Source organism: Rhopalosiphum padi, chromosome 2 (assembly GCF_020882245.1).
Source record: "Rhopalosiphum padi isolate XX-2018 chromosome 2, ASM2088224v1, whole genome shotgun sequence".
Taxonomy (NCBI): domain Eukaryota; kingdom Metazoa; phylum Arthropoda; class Insecta; order Hemiptera; family Aphididae; genus Rhopalosiphum; species Rhopalosiphum padi.
In genome coordinates, this window is record NC_083598.1 from 56,515,616 (window position 1) to 56,535,403 (window position 19,788).

Sequence of the window (19,788 nt, forward strand, 5' to 3'; positions counted from 1 at the left end):
GTGGAGGAGGAGGTGGCTATGGTGGCGGACTAAGACGCTTCGCATCTTATGGCAGCACTCCTATCTATATACAGTACCATAAACATACTGATATATGAATTAGCCCACTTATATACGTATTGTACATTTCATCTGTAGACGTAAATTGTCGCTGATACATATTATGACATGCATATATATCGGGAGTTCGCGTATTTTATTATAATATTATGCACATTTTAAGCACTTTTAAAATATATTTATATATTGGTAATATAGGTGTAGGTATTTTTTGCACATACGTTAGAAATCCTGTACAACGATACAAAAGTTACTCGAGTTCCCAAATGATAAATAATCATAATTTGTATTTATTGCTGTTATATTAATATCGGACTGATGCAAATATTACGTGAAAGGGAAACACACTTTTATTTTTATAATTTACGATGTGATCATTCTTTATTTGGTGTTAAGAATAATATTATAACAAGTATACACGAAAACAATACTCCACACTCGCTTGCTCTCACATTACATGAATGAATTCATTATAAATACATAATAGGTATACCGTTTAGATTACTACAAATTTTGTTTATTTAAATATTTAAAACGTGTAACAACAAGGTTTTGAACAAAGTGAGGTTTTTAATAATTGTACAAATTATGATTATTTTTATACTTTTGTCTCTAAACACTTATTTAGTAATGAATTTTAACTAAATTCTTGTTCTTACAAATAGACTCTCTGAGTAAACAAATATTTTCCCTTTATTTAAGATTATTTACAATCTGTAATAATACAATAAGTAAATTCATTAGTTGAATCAATGTCTTCACGTTGAGACACCAAAATTGTATGTAATTATACATTTTGTATTAATTGATGTTAGCGCAAAGAGATTAATATAATATAATTAATAATTATATCTACATCGAAGACTATTAGAGATGAGGTGTGAATTGTGAATATTCTAATAGGCTACAATCTACACTCTGAAGGTATGCATGAGAAGAGATTTATAATTTAAACATTCTTTGAAGTTGAATGTATAAGAAGTCCCGCATAAGACGCACTTGGTTGGTTTGATTTTGTCTTAAGTATAGGCAGTATAGCGGATTGAAAATTGATCTTCCCGCAGTTGATGTAATGGGCAGCAAACTAACAGACTACAACAAACTACAGAAGTTTAAAGTGTTCCCATAGTCCTGACAATCATGATACTGTGTTGGATCGCTCTTAGTTTTACATGGTATTTCGACTTTGATAATTAAGTATAATAATGAGTATTTTTTTATTATTACCATAACACCATTAGGTGTAAGCCGTAGGAGGTCTAAAATAAAAGTAGTGGATGTCGTTTTTTTACGTTTTTAACGCTTCGATTAGAACTCATTCAGGTATAGTCTTAGAAATATCGATGGTGAAAATTGTGTATACTTAAGGTTTCTCATAATGATTCTATAGGACCTAACCTATAGTATAGGTTCTAAAGAATACGTGGTAGTACATTTTTATTGATAACGTGATTCAAGTTACCATTATAATCAAGCGTCCGTGAGGACGAATAATTAGAAATAAATATGTAGACTTGCGCGAGAATTCATTATAGTATCCATAGTATCCGTAAGTTTTACTAACATGTTGTTTAATGTATCTAGTGTTATATTTCTAATATTAATTGACGGAGTCCGGGAATTGACGACTTGTGCATTACAAATAGGTTGCTTATACGGATATATTACTCGACGCATCGAATACTGTTAATTTATTATCCTTCTACATTATTCCCATTAATCGCTATTTTTCCTTATTGTTTAAATAAAATGACAATATCGTTTGAACTGATGGATTTGGTTACGCTGACATGTCCGTAAACTAATGATCATATAGTGGCGCGCCGCGTACCGCACACTGCTTTTGTTATTATAAAGCTGAGCGACTTTATAAATAAAATATTTATATTTACATAATATCCGTTAAAATATTTACTATAAAAAAGCGTTTCGAGCTTGAAGTAAGTAAAAACTTATTTGCGTAATTCAATGAGTGAAGTAAGTAAAATATGCAGCATTGCAGTAACAATTATATTAAATTATAAATATTATTATTTTTATACGTAAATATAAAAGCTGTTTATAGGTTGGCTTGTAATGTTCATCCACAGAAACATTAAGTAGATGTAATTCCTTAAAACCACAAAATCTATACAAAAAAATATACAATGTAATATGTATATTAATATTATACATATAACATAATATATTATTGTGTTGACGTGTTACTAATAATAAATAAATAAAATATTTATACAAATATACTAATCACCATTCAATATACGAGACATGTCTAATAAGTACCTATAAGACTATAACAAAATTTAAATATAGTTGTAAAAAAATTGTTATTGTAATAGAATATTTCATTTTATGTTTTATGCCGTTATATAAGGAACAGAATTTTTATAAATACGTTACCAAAATTGTATACAACTCTTTACCTGAGATGTGAAATATTTTTTTCTAAAAGAAAATGTTATACCTATTACAAATCTATTTATCTGGATTATCATCCTTCATAATATACTGTTGTGAATTATAAAATATTTATTATTATTATTATTATTATTATTATTAAAGAGAAATTTACAGTGTACAATAGAGAACAATAAATAAATAAAGTAAATATGATAAATTATGATTATTATAAATTTACATGAATGACATGATTGGAGGAAGAGGCCCATTAGCAACACCCTCTTAGATTGTTATTCAATAAAGTTTTTTTTTTTTTAATTATAATAGGTCGCTGGACCAGTTTCTTTTTAAGCGTCGTATAGAGTTTCCGGGTAGAGTGTGAGTGAACATATTTTTGTGGGTTTGTGTGGGAGTTAAGTTTGAAATGGAATCGTTTGTTGTATGTGGTTACTAGTTTTTTAACGCTTTTGATGTTAAGGTATTTGTAAAAGGAAACATTACTGATGTACCACAGTGTGCCTATGAAATAAAATATCTATGTTTAATTTTTATTGAGAAATTTATATTGTCTTTATTTTATTTTATCTCATAATATTATATCGATTTTCTGTTTTTATACAAGTTCAAAGTTTGAATTACTCATGTCAAAATAGACGATTTTAAAAAAAAAAATTTAACTTTCTATTTGTCTCAAACTTATCATTACACAAAGCACCGAAAATCGAAACAGTTTCTATTACAGCTAAAAACTATTACAAACAATTTCACACCAAATAATCAACCTCACAAATCCACTCGTATCTAACTTAAGCCAGTGATTTCATTTCAGATAACCGCTCACAACGATTAAAATGAAGCCACTGATTTCAGGATCTCTTGAATCTTGATCTATATTAATTTGAGAAAAAAATTTCTCTCCTCCCCAAAATTGAGGGTTTCCACGCTGGTGAACCTTCCTCCTCTCGTTATTCATGTTATTTTTATCCAATGCTATAAAAGTTACTTTGATAGCATTACTAAATATACTTAGTTTAAATAAAATAAAAAAAACTACATTTAGATTAAAATGCATACAGAATATTATTATATATTCATAACATATATTTAATTAGAAGATATATACTTATGTATTAATAAATTATATGTACAATTCACTAATATTTTATTTTAGGTATTAATAATGATAAAAACGATTTTATAAATCAGTAAATTATACTTTTTTTAATATAATCATTTGAATTATGAGTTTTAATTTTTTTTTCTTAAATACTAAAATATAACAATATTTTAATACTAATTTGAGCTAATAGTAGTTTTAGTTGATTTTTTTATAAAGATGATTATAACTTACCAAATTGAAAATCCATAATTTCAGCACAGGTAATTTTTTAAATCTTCAAATGCCATCAGTCGATTGTCAAACTATTCCTATAATAATTTATTAATAATTATAAGTAGTGCCTATACAAACAATCAATCAACAGCATAAAAAAGAAATTATTTTCTTTCAATAACATTTTTCATAATCATTTATTCAATAACTATTTAACTTATTTCATATTTGTAATTTGTATATAACTATGAATGTGTGAAATAGGTTATAATAAGACAGTTTACAATAACTCTGTAAATTTAAAAATCAAAAGATTTTTTATAAAGTGAAAATCTAGTGCTGTAGTGTAGCCGCAGCGTGACTTTCGTGACTTGTGTCTTCAGCATCTATCAATCGTAAATACTACAACGCCACTGGAAATATATTATTATAGTACATTAGTACCTATAACAAAATTAACCTAGTATTCCAGCTATCAATTTGAAACCATGGTCCATGATAATATATGACGTATGGGTTACATCATTTAGCCCCTTAATAATTACCACTGCACGCCATTCTCAAAACGAAATTTGAGATGATAAATAAAATAGGGAAAGGAAAATAGTTAATGTTACAATAAATGTATAGGTACAGTGGATATTATTATATGTGTACGTATAATGTACATTTATAAAAATGTTTGTACAAAATCTTGACCATTCAAACACAAATATTGTTATAAGTTGATTAACTGTCCAGAATTCGAAGAAATTGTAAACGGTACTGCCACAGTCTACTGCTTCCGGATGGAAAAAATTCATAGCGTAATAAGTAGAAATGAAAATAAAAATGTCTTAACTGTTGCATGCGTGTATGTGTTACATATACACTTGTAAACAAACAACGGCCGTTATGGGTTACGAAAATTAAAATAACAACCGTAAAAAAAAAACGTTTCTTTTTAACGAATATAACCATACATTATTACGAGTATATTATGACGTACTTACTAAATTAATACCTGTGCAACTGTTATATTATGGTACACCCACCGCGCTTGTCGCTGGCGGCACACACGAGCGCAATAGTATGTGTGGAAAACGAATGTTTTGAAGACTCAACTCGGCCAATACTCTTGTGAGTTGCTATAATATGTGTAGGTAGGTGTATCGCACATCGCGAATACTAATGAAAAACAGTATTCCGACTACTACCCTACAGGGCTGAGTATCTAATGGTCTATATTTGTACATCCACGACTTGCTGATATTTTATTATGATACGGAAGGCTAACGCATAGATTAGCCATCATTATAGGTGCAGCCCAACCACTACACAGGAATTCGGTTACTCGGTTCGTGGTACCCCCGGGAGCAGGGTAAACAAGTCGACCAACGTCGCGATAATAACTGCAGTCTAACATAATAATAATAATATTTGTTGTATCGTGTACGTACGCCGAACGGACGGAATAGGGTAGTTGTCGCGTACCGATTTGCAATAAACAATATTTGGCGCATAGGTATAGCAGCAGCTGCAGGCTGGTGGCTGTACGTAGTATGAGATTTGATATAATATCATACCATAAACACAACTACTGACACAACACTGCCGTCCAATTCTCGGAAACGGTGAAAATAATAATATAATATTATTCCGGTAATACGCAACGACAATAATAATAACGAAGAATAATGGGGATCGACGACGTCGTCGTCTGCCGGCCGCGCGGTGACGTCGTGATTTATTATTAATTCGTCGCAAACGAAACGGAACCAATCGGTAATGTGACCATTGCGGCGTGCCGACTGTGTCGTATAGACACGTCATATAATAATCATATTGTAAAATATTGCGATGGCCCTGCGGTGACCGCCGGCGACCATCACCAGAGTACCAGACGTCCTGTTTCGAGCTGAACGTTTTCGGGTATAGCTGGTACACGCGTAGGTAGATAATAATATTGTCCGGCATCCTATAAATACACGAAAAGCCGTCGAGAATAGGGACGGTACCTACTGCGGTAAAGCGTAAAATGAAACCAGATGCGCGATGAATCGCAATGAGACTTGGTTCGCGGTAAGTTCAGAAAACCGTTTTTTTTTCTTTGAAAAACAATGTCAGGGCCGGCAACGACTGAAACCAAAAATTCAACTGTGTTCCGCACTGTGAATTTGTTGTACCTACTTGTAAATGACCCGTCTATGGCGTCTATAAACCAACTAACTGCAGATAAACTAACCGTCTCGATTGCTACTCAGGTCTCAGGTAGGTATGTACTATGTACCTATACTGTTTTGATTTGTAGGTTTGAGCGGTTAATGCTGCCATCGCCCATACCCGTGTAGTATAATAAAACTAAAACATTATTTAAATTATAAACTGTACGTGGGATGTTAAAGAAACTTTGTTTCCTAACACTGTATAATTTGTCTATAGATTTAATTAGTATATGAAATATGTATCTTTGGATTCCTTGAATTTACCTTTTTTTTTTATCGAAATTGTTGTGTTAAAAGTTAAAAGCCATAAAAACTTTATTAAAACATCTTTTTTTCAGCACGCAATGTACCATTTTTGAAGGGGCGGTGTCCATGAAGGCTATTTGTTTTTATAACTTTTCCTAGTAATATAAATTATGGAGCCTATACCTCTATCCAATACATTACATTAAAAAACACGATACCCAAAGTACACGTACTAAAAACCATATAATTATTAAGATTTGAAAGCAATAAAAAAGATGTTTTATTTCTAATAATATGATTTTCTCGTTTGCGCTCGATATCGGGCCCAAAACTCTTATATATGAGTTAGCGCAGTTGATGAGTATTTGCTTGTTGATAAGAAAATGGCTATACCTACCTACCATTGAATAATATCAATCACGGGATTCGTAATATTTAACAAGACAAACCAGTGATAATTAGTTTTTATTTACAATTTTAATTTATACTTTGCTAATTTGTTTCACAATAAATAATTTGATTTAGATATTACTTAATAAATTATTATAAAACAATTTTACTAAAAAATACGTGGACTTAAAAAGTAAAAGTATGTGGTTTCATCTACACGTTTTGACTTTTTATAACAATATCAGTATATAATTTAAAAATGTGTAATAGTTTTAGTATTCTAAATTCCATATTCCCTTGACTTAAAATATTACCTACTATAAACGTGAATAATTTAAAGTAACACGTGAACACGTCCAAGAAAGCATTTCGTACTATATAATATTATTACGATTGACGGAACGTGCATTTTTTTTAAATACAAATTTGCATCCACCATAGATTGAAAAATACTTTGTAATAATAATAATATGATTGTAGTTATAATAGTTATACAACAGGTAATGACAATAGTATTAGATAAACACAAAACTATTGTAATAGTATATTAGTATATTATTATACATATATTATATAGTATACAGTTATACTAACATAAGTACGGAATACAGATATATACCATATACAAAAGACGCACGCCGGACGGACGAACGTGCACAATGCACACCACTCACTCGTGTCTCGACTCTCGGTGCAGGCCGCAGGGTCAAAAAACGCCTCAGCTTAATTCGTACGCGTTATATCATTGTATTACTAAAAACAATACGTGTATGTTATATTTATTAATTTATTATATCGTATGTTTACAAGATGTAATATTAATAATATTAATTTTACCCGTTTTTATTATTGTATTATGTATTTATGTCCCTATGATTATTTTAGATATCTCTGTCAGCTTTATATTATAGTACTTATATTATTTAATACGTAATACCTATTACGTATTATGATACTTTCAACAATATTCCTACACATAGATAATTAATATAAAAAATTCGTAAATAAGTAATCAATTAATTACAATATATTATAATGTCAATAATGCATCGATTTTAATAATACAATATTGGACGTTTGCTACACGCTGTACTGCTGTAGTATAATAAATGGGTACACAATAATTACTAGAAGTAATATATAATTATAAATATTGGAAGTTTGTACATTGACATTGTGGTTTTTTATTTTTATATTTATTTATTTATTATAATAGTAAACGGGACAAGCCCTTGACATTTATAGATGCCATTAATAATTAATAATAATAATACTCTATTAGTCTATTACATACATAATATTTAACAGATAATAATATAATACAAAATAATTAGAATAAGAAGTTGCTTAATGCTTAGTTGTAATTGGATCCATTAACTAATGTCATCATACGCAAAATGGGTTCATTATATAAATAATTTGTCGCACAGAACGGGACTAGGAAAGGAGAAAAGTTGCGCAAATTAGCACCGGGAACATTAAAATTAATCCTCCCTAACATATCTGGAGCATCAACTTCCCTACTCAAGAGTTTCGATAAGAAAACCAAGTTAGCCTTTTTCCTTCTAGCACTCAACGTCTCCAAATTTAATTTCACTAGAACCGGTGTATAATCGTGTGGAAGGCAGTCAATATGCAGTACAAAAGAAGCATATTTCAAGAATTTACGCTGAACACGCTTGATTTTTTATGATAACGAATAACGATTTATGTTACTACCTTTGTATTTTTTAAACGTAACTACCTATAGATATTCTATGTCTCTACTCTTTATATCTAAAAGGTTTCAACTTCTAAATTTCTAATAATAAGAAATTAAGTATTAACAATAAAACTTATTTTTACATAAGTTCCTACATAGGTATAGTTATGTTTGTAATGTTTGTATAACAATACGGTTTACAATTACAAATGTCAGTATTGAAGATCTAAAGATGATGAAAACAAATAAAACACAATATTAAGACATTTTTCATTTGATATAATGGAATCCAAATACCACCCGAATTGAGTTGTACAACTGTAAATACTTATATTGTTTGTAAAAAAGAAATCATATAAACGCATAATGTCGTAATATATGAACAAAATAGACGTGCATATAAGTCATGACTGTATAAGAAATAATAATGATTTTAATTCATCATTAAAAATGCATTTATTTTGTTTAATTGTTTCCCACGATGTTCAAATTATGAATTTAGTCGTTTGCATTGCATCGTTAAAATAACGAAGATGAGAAACTTTTATGTAAAGATAAGTTGTTTAAAATCCGCACAGTATAAAATGGATTTCATCGTTATTATATTTATTACTCTGTGAATAATGAAAACATTCCAAGCGATAGTCGTAAGAATAAAAATAAGTAATTGCCTTAGGTAACGTATCTATGTCAAAAGTACCTACAACAAGAATTTAACTATAGGTAACATTTCAAATTAGTAAATGTCGCAAATAATAGGATTCGCGTGGCAAAATATTCTTCGTGTCCTAATATTATATTATACTATAGTTGATTACTATATTAGTCTATAAAAGTAAAAATGTTATATATTTTTTTATTGTTATGGTAGATTACTCGTAATGAATATTAGATTGATTTTGAACATTACATAGGTATACGTAATGTACTAATGTATATATAATTATAACCAGGGCGGTAGGGCTCGGGACTTATAGCACTTAAAATCATTAAAATAAGCGCTTAAAAACATCATTATAAGCATTCAAATAAGCATTTAAAAAACTTAAATTTAAGCAAAAATATTTAATCAAAATATCATTTTACACAAAAAGTAGGTACTAGACATAATTTGTAACTGTGCTAAAAATAATATAATTAAATATTACAAAAAATATTGAAACAAAATGATTGGGAAAAGTTTCTAACTAAAAAATAAAAATAAATAAAAAATAAATCTTTATATTATAAAAAAATCAAATTTCACTTTCGAGACATTTTGTCTATTGTTTATAGATTTTCCGAGGAATTTTCTGAAAAAACTATAAAAGTAGAAAAACTGGAAATAAGCAGCACAATTTTAAAAAATCGTTGAAAAAAGCAAAAAAAAAATTCTTTCAAATTTCATAATTGATCATGTTGTATCATGACATACACTTCCATAGCACTCTGCTACATTTTAAGTCAATCCATAAAAATAAGCAAAAGTCCCGAACTCTTATTATAACGATATGTATACCTATGTATGGCAGTATAGGAAAATGTCAACGGGTTTGAAAGATTAATACACCACATTTAATTAAAATTATATTTTAGATTTAGATGTGAAGCGATGAATATATTTTCAGTTCAAAACTAAAGCAACCTAGGTAGAGATCTTGTGATTAGTCATTATCCTCGTAAAACAAAATAAATTATAATCTTAGTGAAATAAAATTTGGCGTAGATAAGAGCGTATTTGAGGGTGACGAAGGGGGTATTCGCCCCCCCCCCCCCATCGCACGTATTATTTTCTATATAATACATTAATTAATAATTTATTTAAACAATTTTCCGTTTGATAAAGATCGTAAATTGTAATGATATATCATACTTAACACAATAAGAATTGTATGCCTATTTAGGTAATCAGATGTTAATTATTTTTAGTTTGTACAAAAGAAAAATTAATTTTGCCCCCACCCCCGCCCAGGGTCTCAACATCACAAATACGCTTTTGGACGTAGATACTCCACTTGATAAAACGTACAAGTAATATTGAATAGGTACCTAGCACCTAGGTATAACTGTACCTGTACTGTAAATAAACATTGTACAATATGTAAAAATTATATTTTTCAAAATTAAAAGTGCGTAATAATATATACTTAATAATAATAACAAATATAATTATTTTTGTCTTGGTAAATTACTCACTTCCTTTTGTTTTTAATTACTTTGAATTTTATATTTGTTTATTTTATCCAACTTTGAACATTTTGAAATGTGTGAATATGTGATCGTGATGTTAACCATTGAAAAATACTTAAATATAATAACCTATACCTACTATTATAATCGTAATAAATGGTTTTTAGTTTGTCACTGCTAACCAAGTAAACTACTGAAACAATTTTTCTGAATTTTTGCACAGGGATTCTTGCCGCCGCCAATCCCCAGAAGGTTTTCGTTTTTATTTTATTCTTAGCTATCACATCTACCTAAATCTCCCTAAAAATGTATGGGTAAAAAAAACTTTTGTTGATTTACCTTGGTAAATAAATTATTTTGTTATCTTGGTACCATATCACATGTGTCAAAATTTGTCTAGTTATAAATTTTTGCTAACATTACTTATTAGAGACATCGTATTTATTATCATTAATAAACGCTGAAAAAAATCTATTATTATTATTGGAAATTGATTTTAAAAATTATCAAGTAGATAAAAACGTACAACTTACATTATTATATATAAATATTTTGGTTGTGGGGGGGGGTTATATCCCCTAAATGGACTCTTTGTCTTTTATTTTATCAATCATAATACGTCTTAATGTGTAGACAACCCTGTAAAAGTATAAAATACCTATCGTTTGTGATTTCGTAACATACCTTTTTCTCAGTGTCTGTGATAATGATGCTCGTGTTCGGTAGTTTGACCAAGATAATAGAATTTCCATTTAATTATTGAGCAGACGCCAACGCCGTCGTTGTGATATAAATCACAGTGGTAGGTACATATTATATATTATTGTTATTAATGTTATTATTATTCTAATCTATATACATTTGTATAACATTTCATACATTATATATTTATATTATGCGGCATTCACGCTCTCTCCATACACTTACAAAACAATAATAATAATTCAGTGCAGATATAAAAAAAAGTACACGAAATTCTATTATTCGTATAACATATAATTCTCGTAAATAAGGGATACTCTGCCCGTATGCAGCCGTATCTTTTCATGTTTAATAATTATGACACTCGAACATGAATATTATTAACATTACAAAATTGTAGTAGTGTGTATAAATGAAAAGAAAACACGTACAAAAATAAAAGTATTTTTTAAACAGTAAAGTTTACACTAGGTTTGACCGGTAATCATCTTCGATGCGTTCTAAATGAGTGCTCAAGAATTCATCCACTGTATCGGTATCCCATCGTTCAATTGCCAAAACCTAGAAATTAAATATTATGTTAGCGCAATAACTAATAAGTAGGTGCTTTAATAGAAATATTCTTATGTATAATATAATAAATTATAATATTATGTAGTTGTTAATTTTTTATCTTCTAATATTAAAATTGTATATTATATATTTATACATAAATAAGATGTATTAAAAATGTATACTTAAATATATTTTTTTTTATTTAAATATAATATGTATACTTATTACATGTATTATGTATATATTATCTCAATTCCAAATCTTAACACAGAGGTTCCTAACCTTTTTTGACTCTTGTGCCATGAGTCATTTTCTAAAAATCCGGAGGCACCCTATGCCCTACATGGCCCTATAGACTAAAAATATATTTCAAATAATTTCGCGGTACCCTGGTTGGGAATCTCTGAAGTGACTTAACAGTTCGCGAATAACAGAATGACGAATGTCATGTCTCACATTAGTTAAATTAAACAATTTAAAGGTAAGTTTTAAATTATAATGGATTTATTATTAATACATTATATATTTATACCTCTTGCACATTTCCACTGCTATCCATGAGTTTAATTAGTGGATCCAACCCACGTACATATCTGATCGTTAAGTTCGGGTACTTGTTGGGACGATCGCTTTTTATAAACGCTAAAACAATACACAATTATATAATTCGTATACAGTACTTCGTATTAATTATTACTTATTTATATTAGATAATAAATAATATTTGAACATAAACCATCAATAAAAATCAAATCTCTTTTTAAAAAAAAATGTTGATTGGTATTTTGTTAGGAATAACACCAAATCAATAATCAATTACTATGTAACACAGCACTGATTTGTATTCTATAGATAACCGTTCACAAAACGAACCAACTACTCACCTTTATTGAGTAAATATATATTATATTAACAAATTTAGTTGGGTACGCTTGATCAGAAGTAACAGTGGCTAAGTTGCCTAGTGACAAGCAATTGCCAAATATTAATAACTCATTAGTAATGAATCACAAAGATGAATTGGGTTTATATGTAGTATAAGTAGTATGACGTATATAGGTAAACGTGACCCGTCCGATAAAGTCCGGTTATAAAATCTATACAGAAATAGTTATAACTTATGATTTGGCATATATTTACAAATACAAAATTTACCTTATACCTATATTAATTTCTTCCAGCTTTCACCTATAATTATATCACAAAATAATAAATTATACATATTCGTAAATATAAAACAATAAACAAGCACTATAATACAATAAATTATGAGTACTTAGTAACAGAAAGAGAAAACAAAAATAAAAGTACATGGAAATGGGTAGAATATAAAATATAATAGGAAAAAATATCGTAGTCGATTACACTCGTCTGGAAAAAATGTAGTTAATAGGTACTACAATCAGTATAAATAAAGTAAGTTTTTAACTTAGATTAGACTATGTTATTATTACATATTGCTGAGTGATTTCCTCTAACCATATTTTTTAATTAATAAATTGTAAATAAATAGTAATAAAAAAAAAAGTTTATTATCTTAGATTACTCATAGCCATAACATAATAGGACACTTTCCGAGTATAACAGGATTAAAATGCACTATTCAACAAATTATAAAAATTAAAAGACCACATCAAGACCAAAAACCAGTAACTGCAGAACTTCAAATACCAGATAATTACACAAAAACTACATTTAGTGAGCTTTTCTTAAAAAATAATAGCACTGATACCAAGCAGTCCAAATATAACTAACACTAAACAAATACATATATAATACATAGATTATACTTTTAGACTGTAATCATTTCAAACCATGAACAATATAAGAAACATAACTACCGATAAATTAAAAACAAAACAAGACAGAGTTAAAAAAAAAAAGGTAGTTACCAATACTCAACGATGAAAATATAAGATATCGACATAATTATCAAGTTGACAAAAATTATAATCATCGATTCAAAATAAAACAATAAGAAATTTAACCTTAAAAACATTAATTTAGTCAACACAAAGATCTTTGTTGAAACTAAGTATTTCTATAAACCATGGACTTCTAAAAAAATGGTCATCGGTTTTATTAGGGGGGGGGGGGCTTAAAACGAAAAAGTTTGGGAACCGCTAGGTTAATTTGTAATATATTTTATATTTTTAACAATATTTAACATATATCATAGATATGCATGCTATCTAATATATCTATCTTGTTATGTACTCATGTATAATCATAAAGTTTCATATCACCAAATTATTTTTATTTTTTTATTGCCTTACATCTTTACTAAATTTAAATTAATAATTGTTTGTTTCCAAAAACAAATATAATAGGTAGATTTTATTGGAATATAATATTGTGTTAAATTATATTTTTATAACTAAGTGTCTTGTTAAATTTTACACTAAAATCTTTTCATATTTCCCAGTAATTTATAATGACATAATATTTGATAATTACAACCATGTAGCATATCAAAATATAATTTCTTTTAATTTGTGAATGACTAACCAGTAACCAAAGAAAATATTACTTTGTCTAGATTTAATGCACTATTAGACAATGGCCTTGTATAGTTATACCAATTAATATGACCATAATTATTTTATAGAAATCTTTTAATTTCTTACTCAATAAATTTGAAATACTAAATGTGTAAATAAATTGTGACCTAAAATAAAAATATTTACATTTATGATAACCTAAATCAATTTAAAAAGGAACTTTATTATATACCTTGTATTTGAGGATAAGCACCAAATTTACATGTACAAACTTCCAATCTGGCTTTGGCATATACTTTAATAGATTTTTCTTCATCAATTTGACAACAATTCACGCAGTGTTCTCTGTAATAAAATATAATTATTTTAATTTATTTTGTGTTTTTAATTTTAATCCTAATCATAACTAAGAAAGAAAATATTTTTAAATATTAAGGTATATATTTTGTTATATGTTAATTACTATATTAATTATCTTTGTATGATAATAATACATATCTAGTTTCCGTCTTACAAATGCACGAGAAAGCAATCTTTATGATCAGAATAATCCTAACTACAATATTTTTAATATTAGAGTAAATTAATCCATTAAAATAACTAAAGGTATTTTTATTATCTATGAATTATTTGTTTGAAACTTTAATTTTAAAGCATATCCTATCTTAATTAATGGTGTATGTAATAAAGTATAAAAGTTTATATTTTTATATGATTTTTAATTTTAACTATTTTAAAATTACATATTATATAGTTTATTACGTTATGATTTATTAACATAATATTTTATACCTTAATGATGTCAATTGAAACTTTTTAAGTTGATCACAAGATGAACACAAAAGATTTGCTTTATTGAAACCCAATAATGAACATTCATTAGTCGTATAATCTGCATTGCATCCGTTCCCCTGATATAAAAACAAATTAATGTGGTTAGTTATTTAAAAAAATTATAGATATTAAGACATACTAATAACATTAATAGTGGAAATATTAAAAATTTGATCTGCATATTGGAAATAGCTTTTAAGTAGATATTAAATATTTTAAAATAAATTGTGAAAAACAGTGAATTTATCAAAATAAACAAATATGCTGTAAAAATTTTACAACGAATTCAATGTTTTCAATGTATAGCGAATTTATATTTAATTTATAATTATGCTACATAGCAAAAATATTTAAAAATTAAGAATTTATGTTTTGTTTTGATTACGTTACGGTTATCATTTGGCATTTGCTATCAGAGTCAAACCGGGTTCATAATCTATCGTGTCGTATACCTTTTATCGTATTCTGATTGGCTGTAATAATCGTGGTATGTTTACTCATATATTACCATATATATACATATATATATCTTTAATCGTGTATATTACTCAAAAAACATTGTAAACATAATAAATAATAATATATAGTAGTAATATATAGTATCCGAACGGCGAACATTTCAAAAGCAAATATATCGAGCTCAACTTTTGGACGTTACACGACAAACAATAGAGCTGCGAACCATGATTTAAGACACTAATTAAATAATAATATTGTAATATACTAATATGCTGATTCTAAACTAATACTACCATATTTAAGATCATCTGTATCGTGCCGTTGTATAGAAATACCTATATAATATGATAATTCAATACAAGAACATTAAGAACTATGATACACGACACACGTATTTTAAACTAGTATTTTTACATTTTATTAAATTTTAAAGAAAAAATGTATTGTAAATATAGTTTATAATGTGCAGATTGTACTATATGCCTATATACCTATATTCGGTTATAATAATGATATTATACTAGCATACCAATAGTTTTCAAAAACCCCTCCAAAATAAATACAAGCCTGTGAATCACGATTGTGAGAATATATTTTCATCTATTTTCTAAGATAGCATTCACTACCGCCTACCAGTAGTCCCAGAAGACAAAACATTTTAAAAATTATTACCTAACTGGCAAGACTACCAACTACTTGTTCTGTGCTACTAACTAATAAATTAAATTAATCAAAAATAATTAAATTAGTTAATAGTTTGATTGAAATATTATATAAATATAATAACTGGTATTTTATTATTAAGTACGCCAAAATCACGAATGTTTGTGTTCACAATAAAATAATAATAAAGAATCAAAATTAAGATTACAAGCTCTTTGATAAATAACCTCAAACATTTAGTAATTCCCTTCAACCCCTCGTCAGCCTAAATATTGTAAATATAATGATTAGAATTATCAAACTACATATTTTTTCTTGTTGGTAATTATTCCATTTGTCATTTTGAAGTTTCCATTTTACGTGGATTTTTTGGACCATAAGAGTATAAACTTCACTTTGCGGATAGAAGTAAAAGGTAATTTTTAAAAATACTAACCAGTAACCATTTATTAATTTCATTTTTCATGAATATATCTTTGTCATACAAATATTGAATTATTGTATTATAAACGCTAGAAACCTATAACCACGTGGCTTATTATGTTTTAAACTCGTTTATTGCAAACAAAATTCTTTTTTATTTTGCTAATTTACCATAATTATTGATTTGTAGCAAAATGCAGATCTTTGTGAAGACTTTGACGGGGAAAACGATCACTCTCGAAGTAGAGTCATCGGATTCAATTGAAAATGTTAAATCCAAAATTCAAGATAAAGAAGGTAAATACTACAGTATTATATAATTTTAAGGTATTATAATTATTATGATTTTGGTACTATTCGAATTTGATTGCTCAAAATGTATCTGCTCAACACGAAGTTCTTCCATCTTTCATTTTTATCATTACTGATATTGCCATTGAATTCCACTATTAATTGTTAACTATAAATATATGAAAATTGAAGTATTTCAAAATTCATCGTTATTAATATCTTGATGAAATTTGATACCTTTGTACATATTATAGCAATTTCATTTGATGAAAAATACAATGTGTGTTTTTAGTGTTTTCATTAACTTGTCTATTTTGTATATACATGCATCATAATTGTTTAGCATTTAAAAAAATGCAAAACTGTTGTATGTGCTGTTTCTATCTTACATATTTCTAACATAAATTTGGTTTTGTTGAACACAAATTGACTAAGTTTTACATTTGTAAATAGAATTGCTATAGCTATTTGAATTTTTCTGTACCAGTGTTTTTCATATGAATAATTGTTATGATTTTCGTATATCTACTTAGGATTGTATTGTTTAATGAATGTATATATATTATAAATTTTATTTTTAATAGGATAACTTAAAGTAATAATTTATTTCAAATAAATTTTGATTAGAAGCAGATTTATAACGCACAAATGTATCGATGATTTACATTATAAATAGGTTTTATACTAAATTTCTAAAAAATAATGAAATCAATGTTAAAAATTTGTTTTTATTAAGAAAATTAAAATTTCAATATATATAATTAATAAATATTGTACCCATTCAAACACCATATGCATTCGGATAGATTTAATTATAGTTGTTTACAATTCAACTTTTTCAATCACTAGTAGCACCGTTAATGTTTTATCAATCCAATTAAAAAAATCCTCTTTTTCCAATATTTTATTGAGAAAAGTTGACATGTATTGGTTTCCTTCAATTATACCTATGTCCAGAGATGGGCAAGATACTCAAAAATCAGTATTGCGATACTTATATTTTAAGTATTTAGATACTTGATACTTACATTTTAAATATTTCGATACCCAATATACTTGAAAAAATTAGTCATAGTCTATGACGCATAGGATTTTTTTAAATTTTATTTATACAAAATTAGGTAGGTTGTGAATCTAGACCAGTGATGGGCAAAGTACGACCCGCGGGCCAACTCCGGCCCGCAAAAATATTTAATCTGGCCCTCCGAGGGTCCATTGTCATGGCCTGTATAGTATAAAAGTATCATGTTTTTATAATATATGATACAGAGCTTTAATACAAAATGAATTTTTCTTCTATAATTCTGGCCCTCCTCTAGAATTTCTTAAACTTTGTGACCCCCTATTAAAAAAGTTAGCCCACCACTGATCTAGACAAATGCTTTTAACTTTTAAATTCCAAATATTAATTAAGTATAAATATATTTTAATAAATCAATTGTTAAATTACATGAATAAATAATAATGAAAATAAATTATACATATCATAAAATTAATTTTTTAAAGTATTTAGTATTTTTCGATAAAATTATTTTATGTAATACTCGATACATGACTAAAAATGTATCTCTATACAGGATACTCAATACTTCATATAATTGTATCAAGATACAAGATAAATTTGTATTAAAGATACTGACTGCCAACCCTACCAATATCCTATAGAGTATAGACTATAGATAACTATGGTTATTGGTTAAATAAGTTTTTCCTAAGGCCTTACAAACAGTATTATTTTTTAAATTGCAAATAATTATACTTACATTTTAACTGAAATAAATTATTGCTTAAATGCCAAAAACTATTAAAACTAAAAGTATATTTGTTATTTATGAAAATTAAATGATTTTAGATATCAATACTATTTCTATAAATTATATCTTATACTCTTATTTCATGTTTGTAAAAAGGGCTCACTCGTAAATATACATACAATCATTGATGACTTAATTAAGTAGATTGTAACTGTAAATAATTTTGAATACTTTTCATGACCCAAATATATTATTTTATTATAAATTAATTCAAAAAATAAATTTAGGTATTCCTCCGGATCAGCAGCGTTTGATATTTGCCGGCAAACAACTTGAAGATGGGCGCACTCTGTCAGATTACAACATTCAAAAAGAATCTACCCTTCACTTGGTTCTTAGATTGAGAGGTGGTGCTAAGAAACGTAAGAAGAAGAATTATTCTACACCCAAAAAGATCAAGCACAAGAAAAGGAAGATTAAGTTAGCTGTGTTGAAATTTTACAAAGTATAAACTTTTTATTTATAAATATTAGGTATATGTTTTAATAATATTCATTTTAATCTTTTATCATTTTAGGTTGATGAAAATGGTAAAGTTATCCGTTTGAAGAAAGAATGTACTTCTGAAAATTGTGGTCCCGGTGTGTTCATGGCTGACATGCCAAATAGGCATTACTGTGGCAAATGCTCAGCTACTGTACCTAAGTAGAGATGACATTTGTATATTTTAATACTTAATATATAATTAAAAAAAAAAAATTTTGTTTTAGTATTTATTATCCATTTTGAATACAAATCTTTATCCAGTATAATAACTTATAAATCAGATTTTCATATACTAATAATTGTTTAATAATTTAAAGTCTTAATTTTTTTATAATTTATTTGTCATGTGCTTGTGAACAAATTCATTACCAGGTGTATTTTAATAATAATTATATGTGTATCTATCAATTAAGATGGATCTGATTAATATCTTTAATATTAGAATAAGTTCATCATCAAAATTAAAGGCTCAAACATTATCAATGATATAGTGTTGGGTTATTTTTGATATTTTAATTTTTAAGTTTGATATGAATATTTTCAATTTGTAATATTT

General features: G+C 27.3%; 2 protein-coding genes across 2 annotated transcripts; one reads left to right on the forward strand and one right to left on the reverse strand.

Moving 5' to 3' along the window:
• Nucleotides 1–11,479: 11,479 nt before the first annotated feature.
• On the reverse strand, nucleotides 11,480–15,472 carry LOC132920749 (selenoprotein F). Its single transcript, XM_060983396.1, has 5 exons — nucleotides 15,236–15,472; nucleotides 15,055–15,173; nucleotides 14,495–14,607; nucleotides 12,294–12,403; nucleotides 11,480–11,767 (listed from the first exon to the last, which is right to left on the reverse strand). The coding sequence occupies exons 1-5, from the start codon at nucleotides 15,275–15,277 to the stop codon at nucleotides 11,669–11,671; spliced, it is 483 nt and encodes a 160-aa protein (XP_060839379.1). The 5' UTR covers nucleotides 15,278–15,472; the 3' UTR covers nucleotides 11,480–11,668.
• A 1,000-nt stretch (nucleotides 15,473–16,472) lies between these two features.
• LOC132920750 (uncharacterized) lies at nucleotides 16,473–19,748 on the forward strand. Its single transcript, XM_060983397.1, has 4 exons — nucleotides 16,473–16,633; nucleotides 16,832–16,938; nucleotides 18,974–19,191; nucleotides 19,264–19,748. The coding sequence occupies exons 2-4, from the start codon at nucleotides 16,836–16,838 to the stop codon at nucleotides 19,393–19,395; spliced, it is 453 nt and encodes a 150-aa protein (XP_060839380.1). The 5' UTR covers nucleotides 16,473–16,633; nucleotides 16,832–16,835; the 3' UTR covers nucleotides 19,396–19,748.
• Nucleotides 19,749–19,788: the final 40 nt, after the last annotated feature.